At 44.9% G+C, this 16,080-nt stretch overlaps 1 protein-coding gene across 2 annotated transcripts in view; it reads left to right on the top strand.

The window, feature by feature from the left end:
* The window catches only part of LOC132392320 (disintegrin and metalloproteinase domain-containing protein 9-like), a 134,686-nt gene that overhangs the window by 55,822 nt on the left and 62,784 nt on the right, over nucleotides 1-16,080 (top strand). For both annotated transcript variants that reach the window (XM_059966145.1, XM_059966148.1), the window contains exon 4: nucleotides 15,462-15,540. In XM_059966145.1, the coding sequence (XP_059822128.1) occupies nucleotides 15,462-15,540 (79 nt within the window). The remainder of the gene's footprint in view (nucleotides 1-15,461; nucleotides 15,541-16,080) is intronic.

Below are 16,080 nucleotides of genomic sequence, written 5' to 3'. Positions count from 1 at the left end.
TACAGCAGATAATCTTGTGGCTGTAAGATAGGAAACACTGGTTTAAAAGAAACCCCTAATCTCTAGCAATTGTCTTACAATTTCAGCAAAGTTTGTTCAAGCTGAATATCTGCAGAAACTGACTTGTGTGATTGGAGAGGAACCTTTTCTGATGTGCTCTAACCATCAAGCTTCCAGTTAAATAAGCGGTCAGGATGACTATTCCTGAAAAAGGATCTAGTGCTTTCTTGACGTGTGTGGCAAAAAACTCCTTTCCGGCTTCCAGCCAGGTACAGGTATTGATTATAACCGATGTTTTGGTGACAAACTCTGCCATCTTTATCAGAGATGGCAGTTTGTCAGATATGATTGTCAGCCATGATTGAATGAAAGAGCAGAATTGATGGGCCAAATGGCCAGATTTCTGCTCTAATGTCTTATCTCCTGGTTGATACTGGTACCTGGCTGAAAGGCCGAGAGGAGTTTTTTAACATTTGTTTTTTTCAACAATGTCTGAAAGGTATTGTGCAGCAAAGTTTTTTTTTTGGAAGAGCCCTGTAATCTTAACACTTTAATTATACTGCTGTTGCCATGGATAATAAGTAAGAAGTTCAGTCAAAAGCACTACAATACAACAAACTCGAGCTCTATCCAGTATGTTGCTATTCAGATGGTGTGTTGGAAGAATTTCAGTCATAACAAGGGGTGCAACATCTTTGAATATTTTCCATCTTTATATTGTTACCATAAGCTTTCTCCTATATGAAAATCCAAGAGCAAAAAGAAAGTGACTTTTAAATAGCAGCTTTTGCAAACTTTAGTGAAAATCTTCGCCTTTGCCCATCCCTGACTTGTGACCAGTTGGGCCGGGTCAACAAAAATGGGAAAATAGATGGCGTGGGACCAGCTTTGATTTCTCAGTGCATTTGTTAGCAGGCAAGGAAGATGGATCTTCAGACCATTGTGTTTTGGCAGCAACTGGCCTTTGAATTTCTGGACCATTGAGTCAGAGACAGAAGTTAAATTCCAACACAGAACCAGGGAATTGAAATTCAAGGAAGTTCGCTAAATTTGGAATCATTTTGGTGATAAACACCAGTCAGTTGTACAAACTCATCTGGTTCACTGGATGGAAGTTGGCTGTCCTTGCTCAGTATGAACTATGGGACCTAGATATCAATGCTGGGCATCTAGTCGTCACTGTGAGGACACAGTAAACAAGACAACTTTGGTTCTCATAGAGTCAAATGCAGGGCACATCAGGGAAAGAAGGAAGATGTTTTTTTTCCATCGGTCAGCCAGTTTTCATGATCACCATTGCAGAGACCTTTACGTCAATCTAGCAACTCGGCCTTGTTTTTTTTAAAAAAAAGGCAGACAGATGCTACAGAAACGGCAAGATTGCCACAAGGTGTGGAGAGCGATAACAATTACCGAGGCCAGCCCTTTGTTCCAGCTTTGCGTAATTATATTGAAAACTGAAAATTGCATTAATGAGATTTTACATTCACCATTGAACTGTGTGTGTGACCCACCGAGTCACACTTCAATGGAGAATGTGGACGGCCCTAGCATGTCAACATTTTGTCAGTGAATTTAAACCAAAAATGGAAAGAGTGCACACAGTTCCCTGTGTTGACAACAAACTGGAGTTGAAATGTTGTTCTTCCTGGTGAAGATTGATGCCGAAAAGTCTGTTAATTTGATGACGACTACTCAGTTATCTGGAGAATTAGGTGTCTAATCTGTTCTTGAGTTTTTCCCATTGTGATACTCCCATGTGATGGGGAAGGGGTGGCAGAGGACGGCCAGTTGTATATTCAGGCTCAGTGACGGGGTGAGAAAAGCTGGAACGGCTGAATGGATCATTTGCCCTGCTTAGAAGGGTCATAACCCCAAAACATCCAGCAGGTGCTGCCAGAGCCAGAGTTCTGCCTGTTTTGCTTCAAAATAAAAAGAGAAGAGGGCTGCGCAACGCAGCGTGCAGCGGCCACTCTGGGATGCATATCTGTCATCTGTAAGTAGGATGCCGTGTACAATCCTGATCTGATGGAGACGGACGCGAGAAGCACGGAGGAACATCTGGTGAAACTTCTGACATGCCTGTTTCACTGCCGCTGCTACCGTACGATCGAGAAATCTCCGGAGAGGAAGGCCCCGAATCCTCGGTTTTGCCTGTTGCTTGGCGGCCGGGGCCGGGGTCGGGATCGAAGCGCTCGGCAGAGATGGTGCTCATTGTCGGAGGGCTGGTCGGAGGCTCGAAGTTTTTCGGACGGGTTGGTTGTGGTCGGACGCTTCCAGAGGCTGCATCCGGAAGCTTTGCGGTGCTGGAGGTTCATGGCAGGAAGAGTTTTTCTTCCTTCTACCGTCTACATGAGATGATGGGCTATTGGGGACTTTGAGACTTTTGTTTTTACCGTGCCCATGGTCTGCCCTTGTCAAATTACGGTATTGCTTTGCACTGTTGTAACTATATAATTATGTGGTTTTTGTCAGTTAATCTTGGTCTGTCTTGTGTTTTTGTGATATCATACTGGAGGAACATTGCATTATTTCTTAATGCATGTATTACTAAATGACAATAAACGAGGGCTGAGCGTTCTCACAATCTAAAAAAAAGTCTGCACTGTGGACCAGTGTCTGCTCTTCGCTGTATATACATTTTAGCATGGCCTCAATTTCCTTGAGTGTTGAATAAGAAGACACATAAAAATTCTGGCCCGACAATCCACCATCGTAATCCCTTCTCAACGGCTCCTCCATTAAGTTCGTTAAGAGCAGCAAATCTCTTGGTGTTCACCTGGCGGAGAATCTCACCTAGTCCCTCAACACCAGCTCTATAGCCAGGAAAGCCCAGCAGCATCTCTACTTTCTGCAAAAGCTGAGAGAAGTCCATCTCTCACCCCCCCATCCTCACCACATTCTATAGAGATTGTATTGAGAGCATCCTGAGCAGCTACATCACTGCCTGGTTCGGAAATTGCACCGTCTCCGATCACAAGACCCTGCAGCGGATAGTGAGGTCAGCTGGAAAGATCATCGGGGTCTCTCTTCCCATCATTACAGACATTTACATAACATGCTGCACCCGCAAAGCTAACAGCATTGTGAATGACCCCACGGACCCTTCATACAAATTCTTTTCCCTCCTACCATCTGGCAAAAAGTACTGAAACATTCGGGCTCTCACGACCAGACTGTGCAACAGTCTCTTCCCCCAAACCATCAGACTCCTCAATACCCAGAGTCCAGACTGACATTTACATCAATTATTATTATATTGGAATTTGTCCTCTACTGTACCTATTGGTCTTGTTTATTATTAATTAATTAATTATTGTACTGCACCATTTTGTGCACTTTATTTAGTACTGTGTAGGTCTGTAGTATGGTGTAGTTTTTGTGTTGGTTTACGTAGTCTAGTGTAGCCTTGTGTTGTTTCACATAGTCTAGTCTAGTTTTGTGTTGTTTCATGCAGCACCATGGTCCTGGAGAAGCATTGTTTCGTTTTTACTGTGTACTGTACCAGCAGTTTATGGTCGAACTGATAATAAAAAGCGACTTGACTTTACTTTATTCTCATAGTTACATCAGGTGATTTTCAGTGGCCAATTAACCTACTAAACCACATACTCTTGGATTGGAGTCCCAGGGAGAAGGTGCAAACCCAGCAATGGAGGATAGGATTGAACCAGACTCTTTGGGGCTGCAAGGACTGCTACTAATTGTGCTGCCCGCAGTGTCCTATATTATAGGGTTCCATCTCGATACTTGCTTGAGCTGGAGGCACAGCAGCTTGTGGATGCAATGATGACTTGTGGAAAATGGCACAGTTGTAGTTCGTTCCTCCAGCTTTAAGGGGGGGTTCTGTTGCAATTTGCTGTGTAATGGTGTATGGCAGGGGTCAGCAACCTTTACCACTGAAAGAGCCACTTGGACCCGTTTCCCACAGAAAAGAAAACACTGGGAGCCGCAAAACCCGTTTGACATTTAAAATGAAATAACACTGCATACAACGTTTTGTTTTGCCTTTATGCTATGTATAAACAAACTACAATGTGTTGCATTTATGAAATTGATGAACTCCTGCAGAGAAAACGAAATTACATTTCTGCATGCAACAAAAACATTTTGAACTCCGAAAAAAAGAGGTTGGGTTGAAGGTTACTTTTAAGTAAAATACTCAATGTCTATTTGAGTTCTTCTTGTATTTATGAAAAACGCCAAACTTAAATTTGCCGCCATCAGCAAACCAAAAATAACGTCAGCCAGCTGTCAACCTGAAAAATAAAAGGACTATTTCACTGAACAATGAAAACATATGAATATACGTAAAGTAATAGGCAATTAAAGTATTTATCACACTTGTTCAGGTTGACTCACACCTGACAATGCAGTCGTATTCAGTAGGGATGGATCGATGCTTAGGGGAGTGACCGGGAAAGATAATGTGCTTTTTTTCCTCTCTGAACTCACAGAAGCGTTTCCCAAACGATGTTTGCATTGCGATGATTGCAGAATGTAAATACTCCGAATTTATCATGTCGTGACCTTGTTTGAACTCTCTCAAATTGTGGAAGTGAGACAATGTGCCTTTCTGTAAATCTCTGGCAAGCAACGTCAACTTGCGCTCGAATGCCAAAACATCCTCCAACATGTGCAGGGCTGTACGTCCTTACCCCGTTGAAGAGCTGTGTTCAGCGTGTTCAGGTGCGCTGTCATGTCTACCATGAAGTGTAGCTTTTCCAGCCACTCTGGCTGTTCCAGCTCAGGAAAGTTGAGCCCTTTGCTGCCCAGGAAAGTTTTCACTTCTTCCAGACACGCGACAAAGCGTTTCAGCACCTCCCCTCTGGACAGCCAGCGATAAAAACACGTTGTAGCGGTGTGCTACACGCAGTCAGTAAACTGCAGTCAAAGATAGCTTTATTCGAACTAAACAGCCTTGCTTTTAAGCCTCCCTCAACCCGCCCCCCATGGGCGCGGATGCTGCAAAAGACACGTACTCACAAACCCCCGTAGGCTATCTCCCTTAGCCTGAACGCTGGCTAATTGTGAGCCGGTTCGGATGTGTCAGGAAATGGGTCGCCACAACGTCTTATTTAGATTGTACAAGATCACCATAATCTTCAAATTTAGATTTACATTTCAAAAACTAACAAACTAACATAAAATACATTTTAATTAAATACTGACCATGTAGCGGTGTGCTACACGCAGCGCTAAAATTACGACACGGAGTCGGTAACCGCCGTCGAAGGAAAAAACTTTATTCGAAATCCTCAGCCTCACTTTTAAGCCTCCCTCAACCTGCCCCCCCATGGCGCAGAGGCTCCAAAGCTCTGTGCTCGCAAACCCCCGTAGGCTATCTAATTGTGAGCCGGTTTGGATGTGCCAGGAAAAGGGTCGCCACAACCAATTATTTCCCAAAGCAACAGGGAGCCGCAGCATAGACGTAAAAGAGCCACATGTGGCTCCGGAGCCGCGGGTTGCTGACCCCCGGTGTATGGTCTACAGGCTGCACTCTGTTTCCTTAGTAAGTCTGGGCAGCTGGAGCTTTGAACTCCACAGCCTCACCTTGGTGCTTCCATTCCTTTGGAATTACAGTATCCAGACAGGTCTACTCAGTCAGGGGTTGTGGCAATTGAGCAGCAGTTGGCAGCCATTGTAGCAGGTGACCCGTGTTTTCACCCTGAAGTGGCGGAGTTACACTCACACTGTGAGTGTGGACAAACTGTTATCGATCCAGCACGTTCTGCTTCATTTTAGATTTTTAGTACAGGCTGTTTAATCTCTGTGTTCCTATTCACCTTTTCTTATAAACAGTGGCCCACCTTTCTGTGAAGTTGCACAACTTCTATCCATGTCACCAATTCTTCTGCCAAAATATCCCTTTGTTTAAGCCAACAATTCTGCTCTCACACATTACTGTGTGAGTCCAGGACAGGGGTCAGCAACCTTTTCCACTGAAAGAGCCATTTGGACCCGTTTCCCACAGAAAAGAAAACACTGGGAGCCACAAAACCCGTTTGACATTTAAAATGAAATAACACTGCATACAACATTTTTTTTGCCTTTATGCTATGTATAAACAAACTATAATGTGTTGCATTTATGAAATCAATGAACTCCTGCAGAGAAAACGAAATTACATTTCTGCATGCAACAAAAACATTTTGAACTCCGAAAAAAAGACGTTGGGTTGAAGGTTACTTTTAAGTAAAATACTCGATGTCTATTTGAGTCCTTCTTGTATTTATGAAAAACGCCGAACTTAAATTTTCGGCCAGTAGCAAACCAAAAATAACATCAGCCAGCTGTCAACCTGAAAAATAAAAGGACTATTTCACTGAACAATGAAAAAATATGAATATACGTAAAATAATAGGCAATTAAAATATTTATCATACTTGGTTAATGGGATTCCTGCTCCTGGACCTCAGCGCACAACGTCTGCACATTAGGGCTGTATGACGTCACCTTCATCTTTACACAGGATCGCAGGCTGTCATCTGTGAGGCGTGCGCGATGTTTGTTTTTAATAAAGTTCATGTTGGAGAACACCTGCTCACATACATATGTGGATCAAAGATCGACAGGACTCCAAGCGCATACTTTTTAATGTTTACATAAATGTCGGGGATAGCATTCCATGTTTCGAACACAAGTTTGTCCGGTTTCGGGAGGTTTTCAATATCACTCCATTTGTGATTCTGAGCAAGAACGGCCTTCTGATGGGCAACATCTTCAAGGTCTGCTGTCAAGCGTCTAAACTTGGACACCCATGTGTCTTTGTTGGCTATGTCGGCCAGTTCCATCTCAAGATCAGGTTGACTCACACCTGACAATGCAGTCGTATTCAGTAGGGATAGATCGATGCTTAGGGGAGTGACCGGGAAGGATAATGTGTTTTTTTCCTCTCTGAACTCACAGAAGCGTTTCCCAAACGATGTTTGCATTGCGATGATTGCAGAATGTAAATACTCCGAATTTATCATGTCGTGACCTTGTTTGAACTCTCTCAAATTGGGGAAGTGAGACAATATGCCTTTCTGTAAATCTCTGGCAAGCACTGTCAACTTGCGCTCGAATGCCAAAACATCCTCCAACATGTGTAGGGCTGTATGTCCTTTCCCCTGAAGAGCTGTGTTCAGCGTGTTCAGGTGCGCTGTCATGTATACCATGAAGTGTAGCTTTTCCAGCCACTCTGGCTGTTCCAGCTCAGGAAAGGTGGGCCCTTTGATGCCCAGGAAAGTTTTCACTTCTTCCAGACACGCGACAAAGCATTTCAGCACCTCCCCTCTGGACAGCCAGCGATAAAAACACGTTGTAGCTGTGTGCTACACGCAATCAGTAAACTGCAGTCAAAGATAACTTTATTCGAACTAAACAGCCTTGCTTTTAAGCCTCCCTCAACCCGCACCCCATGGGCGCGGATGCTCCAAAAGACACGTACTCACAAACCCCCGTAGGCTATCTCCCTTAGCCTGAACGCTGGCTAATTGTGAGCCGGTTCAGATGTGCCAGGAAATGGGTCGCCACAACGTTTTATTTAGACTGTACAAGATCACCATAATCTTCAAATTTAGAATTACATTTCAAAAACTAACAAACTAACATAAAATACATTTTAATTAAATACTCAACATTTATTTTCCAAAGCCACAGGGAGCCGCAGCACAGAGATGAAAGAGTCGCATGCGGCTCCGGAGCCGCGGGTGGCCGACCCCCGGTCTAGGACCAGAGGGCACAGCCCAAGACGAGAGGGACATCCAATTAGAACAGATAAGGAGTTTCTTAAGCCAGAGGGTGGCATACCTGTGGAATTCATTGTCACAGACGCTGTGGAGGCTCAATCATTGGGTATATTTAAAGTGGATATTCGATTAATAAGGATGTCAAAGATTATGGGGAGAGGGCAGGATAACGGGATTGAGAGGGATAATAAATCAGCCATGATGGATTGGCAGAGTAGGCCCTGTGTCCTACCCTATGCTCCCCTGGCATTTATTTGCCTTCTCTGGCAAAAAGAGGCACATAGATGTAAATTAAGTGGGGGTCAGTGGTTATTTAAAACAGAAATAACAACAGCTTTTTACTGACAATGCTCAATCTCTGGAGAGATCCACTCCAGAGGATCACCTGGGGTTTTTAAGGATGAAATAAACACATTTTTTTAAAAGATCAAGGAGTAAGGGCCATTTGAAACCAGTGCAGAAAGAGTTGGTAGTGTCACGAATCCCGTGACAAGTTGAAAAGGACCAGCAGAAATGGAACACACCTGGAGTCTGGTTTACTATAAATTAAGACTATATTTATTATTACTATGAATTAATATCATTAAAACCGGATAATACGATACAGGTTATAAACTTTTTTGTGTGTGTGTGTGTGTGTATATATTTCTGTAAATGTGTGTGTGGGTAAAAAGATCATAGTCCCAGAGGTCGATATCAGTCTTGTGCTGTTAGGTAAGTTTAAGCAGTTCACTTCACTTTGTGTTGCGTCGAGTTGAATTGATGGAGAGCGAGAGAGTTAATTGAGTTGACTTTTAAGTTGGCAGCTTTAGTTGTTCTTGCTTCCGAAGTCTTTATAGTCACTTCGTGTGAATCCCACACAGACACAGATGGACAGAGCCCCTTCTAGGGAACGGTCTACTAACCCACGGCACGGGTTCACCACCAGCAGATCCACACAGGCAAGCTCTTACCCACACTGGTAATCACGGGTCGAAATTACTCAGTCCGTGGCCTCCACCCTCATGGTGGTCTTAAACTCCACCAGTGCTTTCTCGGGTAGCTTCCGCACTTCTCCCGTGTCGTGTCTCCTCTGCCGTTAACAGACCAAAGCCTCAACTTTTATAATCCATTCGAAATTCCAGCCGTCCGTTAGCTCAATCGCTCTGAGCTGTTACCATGGTGACTTCCCAGCTCGTGTCTCAGCTGGTGCTGTACTCTCTCTCTCTCTCTCTCTCTCTCTCTCAAGGTCACAATTAAAAGTGTTATCAAAACCGTCAGAGTCCTCTCTCTCTTTTAATTGCCTCCTTGTTCATTGGACTGCTGAATTTTCTAGCAGTTTCTCACCTGCGTGACAGTAGGACTTGGGTTAGATCAGCTGTGGTCATATTGAACGGGGGGGGGGGGGGGGGGGAGTGAGGCAGCTGGACAACTCCAGCTCTCATAGTCTTATGTTCTTGGGTATTGCCCAATGCAATTTCACATCCGAATCAGGTTTATTATCCACCAGCATGTGATGTGAAATTTGTTAACTTAGTAACAGCAGTTCAACACAATACATAATCTAGAAGAGAAAAAAAATAATAAAAATAATAAATAAACAAGTAAATCAATTACAGTATATGCAAAAAACAGAAATACTGTATATTTAAAAAATGTGAGGTAGTGTCCAAGGATTCAATGTCTATTTAGGAATCAGATGGCAGAGGGGAAGAAGCTGTTCTTGAATTGCTGAATGTGTGCATTTAGGCTTCTGTACCTCCTACAGAAGTCCCAGGACAGCTTCCTCGGAACACTACTGGGCGCAGACATCCAGGCAGAACACACTCTACCACCCTCTGTCAATTCTGCCAGATTTCCATAGACCCATGCCTCCTGACTTTCTGGATGAGCCTATTACAAGGAACCTTTTCAAACCTTACTAAAATACATATACACCACATTGACCACTCTACCTTTTGATTAGGCCTGTGAGGCATGGCCTACCCCTCACCAAACCATGCTGACTATCGCAAATATGACGAAGCTTCTCCAAATGTTTGTATTCCTGGCCCGTAGAATGGCCTGCAACAGTTTGCTCACCACTTATGTTAAGACTCACTGGTCAATAATTCCCTGGATTATCTCTCTTACCTTTCTGGAACAGTGGAAAAACATTTGGCATCGTCCAGTCCTCTGGTACCAATGGTAAGGAGGCAAAGATAACTGGCAACACCCCCGTAGTCTGTTTCCTCACTTCCCGTGGTAACCTGGGATAAATCCTGCCTGGACCCACGGACATGGATCCGAATGCCTTGCAGAAGCTCAAACACCATCTCTTTCATAATCTCAGCATGCTCCAGCACATTTGGCAATCCATTGGGGAAAATGTGCATTCAACTGTACTTATTTGAGTCCCTCTGGCCAATGATTTGGTCTTCACCTTTTCCAGCAAGAAAATTTACAACACTGTTGCTGGGACTTGAATTATAGGAAAAGGTTGAATATGTTGGGTCTTTATTCTTTGAAGTGGAAGAGGATGAAGCGAGGTTTAACTGATGTATGTAAAGTTGAGGGGTGTTAGGGTAAATGCAAACAGTCTTCTTCTCCTGAGATTGGGTGAGACTAGAAAAAGAAGTTGCAGGTGGGATGGAGCAGATGCGAGTGAGGGCAGCATTAATGGTGGAGGAAGGGAAACTCTGTTCTATGGAGGAGGAGGACACGTCTGATGTCTGGGAAAGGAATGTCTCATTCTGGAAACAGATGAGGGAGCGGGAAAGGAAATGGGAAAAGTGGGATGATGTTTTACAGGAGAGCATGGTCAAGGTAATTGTGGGAGTCAGTAGGTTATAAGAGATTTTGGTAGACAGTTTGTCTATAGAGATGGAGACGATGATGGAGAAAGGGGAGAGAGATGGCAGAAATCAACCAAATGAAAGTTTGAGGCAAGGTTGATTAAGTTGATGATCTCAGTGTGGGTACCAATGCAGTTGTCAGTGTAGCACAGAAAGAGTTGGGGAGCATTACCAGCGAAGCCTTAAAACAGGGACTGTTCTATGTTGGTAACAAAAGGGCAGGCATAGCTGGGGCCCATGCTGGTGCCCATGGCTGCTCCCTGATATCGGAGAAATTGGGAGGAACTGAATGAAAAATTGTTCCATCAGAGGGTGATGGTGGAGGGGAACTGGTCGGGTCTGTTGTTGAGAAAGAAGCAGAGAGCTTTAAGGCTTTCTCCATGGGGATTAGAAATGTAAAGGGACTGTTAAACTGAGGTGATCATGACTAGGGAATTGAAGTTTGTTCTGGAGATAAAGAGTATGGAAGGGACTGAACCAAGGGGACAAAATGGAGTTGAAATATGTAGACTTTAGCTCAGTGGGGTGGGAAAAGGCAGCAACAGTCAGATTTTTGGATCTTTGGTATAAGGGAGAAATGAGCAGTGCAGAGTAACGGAACTATGAGGTTGGTGGCAATGGTCGAGAGGTGTCCAGTGTCGATGGGGTTGCTGATGGTGTGGGAGACACTGATGGTCCTCAGCTGAGCTCCTTTCCAAGGGGTAAGAGGAGCTGTCTGAGAGTTGCTGCCTCTCCTCAGCAAGGTAGAGGTCAGACCAACACACTACATTGCACTTTGCCTCTGGGCTTGGTGACTGGGTTGTAGTTGGTGCATGGTGAACAGAGGGCTGCCATTCGGAGGGGCTGAGATGCTGATACAGGATTTCAACTGAAAACATCAGCAGTTCCCCTGCTCGTCCCACAGAGTTCCTCCATCAGATCGATGTAGTACATTATTGCTGGTTACTACAGCAAATCTCAATTCACACTGCTGAATGAAAGCTCTTGTCAGTGGCTAGCTGGAAATACATTTTGCTGTATTCAATATTTGTTCTGTCACCAAGCTAAGCATTAGCACGCAAGATAGTGTTGTATTTTAGTGAAACAGAATATTGTATTTTTTTGGATTTGTGCCTACTGTGTGTGCGTGAGAGTCTGTGGGTATGTGTATGCCTGTGGGCCAATGCGCCTGGAAGTTTGTGAGCATGTGTGTCGAGGAGTTTGTGTGTACGTGAATCTGTGTATGTGGGGGTTTGTGTGTTCATATGGGTCGGTATATGCAGGGGTTTATGTGTGTTTGCATAGGTCATTGTATGTGGGGGTTAATGTGTGCATGGGCACACGTGTCTATATGCTGTGGTGTTGCTGTACATTCAGTGTCAGCTCCATGTCACACTGCTGAGCCTGGAGTGCTGGGAGACTCTCATCTGCTGCTGGAACTTGGCCTGCTTCCAGCCATCATGGGAAATCCAGCAGCCTCTTCACCTTTGGCCTATATTTTGTTCACATTAACTGTCTGAGGGAAGAGTGGTGGAAATGCTTCCAGATTGTTCCAGCGATGACCCTTTTCCCATGTGCGTGGCAGTGATTTGCTGGTGCTGCTATAAAACTCACTGCTGTCTACCTCCAAAATAAATAGATGAGTGAAATGGGGTCATGAAGTTCAAAGCTGAAACGCTGCACAGTGCCGCTGTGTTTGATGTACCCAGCAGGAATGGGTTCAGTCAGACTTCACGTTATTTGCACTTTGGTTAAATCTCCTTCACTCCAGAGAAACCAGTCAAAGACTAATGAAGTCAAGGCAGTAGTTGACATTGTAATGACTCTAGTAGGGCGGCAGTGTCCCACACGGTCAGCTGGTCCAGAAGACTCGTACACGGGACTCTTTCGCTGAGAATGGGTGACACCTCTCTGTCCCTTAGGGAAAGTGAAAGACTGTGGTAGGTCGAAATGTTGGGTAAACGATAAGTTTTTATTGTGCTACAGATCGGGTCTGTCTTGGGGCTTTTGCTGTTGCTTGGTGGTTGGAGGGTGCTCATGCTTTTTTGCTGAAGTAGGTACGGGGGGAGGGTCATTGCTAGTGCGTGGGAGGGAGGAGTAGGAGGAGCTTTGGGCGTCTAACATTTTTACTGTAACCCATTCTTTGGGGCGCCCTTCTGTTTTCATGGATGTCTGTGAAGAACGAGAATTACAGGTTGTATATTGTACATATTCTCTTGATATTGAATGGAACCAGTGAACCTAAGGCAAACTGGCTCATTGGATTTAAAACAAGCTCATTGAGAGGAAACAGGAGGTAGCGGCAGAAGTCTGTTCCCAGTGGTGTACCACAGGGCCTAGTGCTGGGACCTTGAGCTGTTTGTGATGTGTATAAAAATGACTTGTTTGTGAAGGTAGGAGGCATTATGGGTATGTTTGTGGGTGACACAAATAATGGTGGTATTGTGTAAGGCAAGGAAGGTTATCCAAGGCTGTAGCAATATATAGATCAGATGGAGAATTGGGCAGAGCATTGGTGGAGAGAATTTAATCCTGGCAAGTGAAAGGTTGATGCACTTTGGGGAAGGCAAATAAGTAGGCAGAGTGAGTGGCAGGGCCCAAGGGAATGTTGGTGAGCAGTGAGATCTCAGGATTTAAGTCCTTAGTTCTCTGAAAATGGAGACATAGGTTGATAGTATGGTGAAGAAGTATGCCTAACTTCATAGGTAGGGCATCATGGAATAAAAGAGTTGGGGTGTTCCAATAACCAAGTGCTGGTTAGACTGCACTTCAGGTATTTGGGAGTTAATATGACATTATAGCAATGATGTGATTATACTGAAGACAGTGCAGAGGACATTTACCAGGGTGTTGGAGGATTTTAGTTATGGGGAGACACTGGGAAGGCTGGGTTCCTTGTCCCAAGAGGGAAGGAGGCTGAGGGGCGATTTGGAGGTACATGAAATGCACAGATAAGGAAAACATGCTCAAAATGCTGGAGAAACTCAGCAGGCCAGGCAGCATCTACGGAAAAGAGTACAGTTGACATTTCAGGCCGAAACCCTTCAGCTGGACTACTGAGTTCCTCCAGCAATCTGTGGGTGCTGCTTGGATTTCTAGCATCTGCAGATTTTACCTTGTTTAGGCACAGATAAGGTGTAGGTTTTATTCTAAAAGTAGGGGTATCAGAAACATGAGGGCACAGTTTTATGGTCAGAGGAAAGTTTTAAAGCTTATCAGAGGGAGCAATTTTTAAATGCTGAACGGAAGTCTCGGCAACACACACAAAATGCTGGAGGAACTCAGCAGAACAGGCAACATCTACAGAAAGGAGTACAGTTGATGTTTTGGGCTGAGATCCTTCAGCGGGACTAGAGAGAAAAAAGGTGAGTAGAGTAAAAAAACTGGGGTGAAACTGAGAGGGGTACAGTAAGAGCTGGGAAGTTGGTGAAAGAGATACAAGGCTAGAGAATGGGAAATCTGATAGGGCAGGACAGGAGGCCATGGACTGTGAAAGGGGGAGGGCACCAGAGGCAGGTGATGGGCAGGCAAGGAGACGAGGTGGCAGAGGGAAAATGGGATGGGGACTGGTGAAGGAGTGGGGGGTGGGGGACCTTACTGGAAGTTTGAGAAAGTGATGTTCATGCGATCAGGTTGGAGGCTACCCAGACGAAATTTAAGATGGTGTTCCTCCAACCTGAGTGTGGTCTCATCGTGACAATAGAGGAGGCCATGGATAGACATATCGGAATGGGAGTGGGAAGTGGAATTAAAATGAGTGGCCTCTGGGAGATCCCACTTTCTCTGCCGGGCGGAGTGTAGGTACCTGGTGAAGTGATCTCCTAATCTATGTCGGGTCTCTGACGTACAGGAGGTCACACCAGGAGCACCGAACACAGTAAATGACCCCAACAGACTCACAGGTGAAGTGTTGCCTCACCTGGAAGGACTGTTGGGGCACTGAATGGCAGTGAGAGAGAACGTGTAAGGGCAGGTGTAGCACTTGTTCTGCGTGCAAGGAGGGAGATCAGTGAGGAGTGATGCATGGACAGTGGAGTCGCGTATGGAGTAATCCCTGTGGAAACCAGAGAGTGGGGGAGGGAAAGATGTGCTTGTGGTGGGATCTTGTTGGAGAAGGCTGAATTCGCAGTAAATGATGTGCTGGACGCGGAGACTGGTGGGGTGGTAGGTGAGGACAAGAGGAGCCCTATCCCTGGTAGGGTAGCGGGAGGATGAGGTGAGAGCAGACGTGTGTGAAATGGAAGTGATACGGTTTTGTGGAGATGATGAGTGAGAGACTGTTGTGGCACCACTCAACTAGGTTTTCAATCTCTCTCGATTTGGTCAACAATGCTGTTGTCAGCAAACCTGAATGTGGCTTTGGAGCTCTACTCCAGCTCAGTCACTTCATTGATCATATCTGCTTGCATTGCTCCAGCTGGGGCCTCACGTGGGCATGTTTATGTTTACATGCTGGAGCATGTTTCAAAGATGGCCAGCCTCTCTTCATATTCCACCCTAGGCCAATGAAAGCACGTCCCACCTTGTGTACCTGTCCCATTGCCTTCAGAGACCCAAGGAGGAGCACTCACTCCTTCGGTTTCTCTCTCTCTCTCTCCCCCTCCTCCAAGTGTGTTGCCTTGGACTTCTCCGGGCTGAACAACATTTTCTCCTTGCCTGTACAACAAGCCTATTCGTGCCTTCCTGTAGCCTGAACTCTCACCCATGCAGCCAATGCCAGTATCATCGGCCACTGTCTCAGCATCGCCCCTGTATTGCGTGCTGGTTCTTGACAGAAACTATAAAGATTGAAAGGTCAAAGCCAAAAGGCTGTACATATGGGCGGTGAACATGTGCTTCTGATAGTTCTAATGGGAATGCCAATTGCATCTGTAAATTGAGCTGTGATGAGTTTGTACAGCGAAGAGCTCAAATTGTTGGTGTTGTCTTCTTTCAGAGACTTTATTGTGAAGAACTTCACCATGTTCACTTACGGAGATGATGGGGACCTCATCTCATCTCAGCCAGACATTAAGGTATGTGATGAGATGGCAAAATGGTCTTCTAAGGTAGTTTATCAGTAGTAGCTACTTCTAGACTTGGGTACAATTCCAACCTGTTGGCTTTTCTTAAATATCTATTACACTTGTTTGTGTTTAATCAACAAGAATGAAGCAGCATACCCCTGACACACCATGGTGAGTCGAGTTAATCAGACTAAGATCTTATTAGGGAACTTAATGTAAAACAGCCCGTAGGAGGCAGTAATCATAATATGATTTAATTAATACTGCAGTTTGAGAGGGAGAAGCATAAATCACATGTATCAGTATTGCAATGGAATAAAGAGAATTACAGAGGCATGAGAGAAGAGCTTGCCCAGATGGATTTGAGGAGGATACAGCTGAAGTTTCTGGGAATAGTTCACAAGACACAGGGTAGATCTGTCCCACTGAAGAAGTTCTCAAATGGCAGGGGTAGGCAACCGTGGATGGCAAGGGGAGTTAGGAATTGCATAAAAGCCAAGGAAAGGGCATATAAGGTAGCAAAAGTGACTCGGGAGTTGGATGATTGGG

This window comes from Hypanus sabinus, chromosome 1 (genome assembly GCF_030144855.1).
Source record: "Hypanus sabinus isolate sHypSab1 chromosome 1, sHypSab1.hap1, whole genome shotgun sequence".
In the NCBI taxonomy this organism is placed as follows: Eukaryota; Metazoa; Chordata; class Chondrichthyes; order Myliobatiformes; family Dasyatidae; genus Hypanus; species Hypanus sabinus.
Note: the sequence above shows the minus strand (reverse complement) of the source record. Positions and strands in the feature narration are given on the sequence as shown.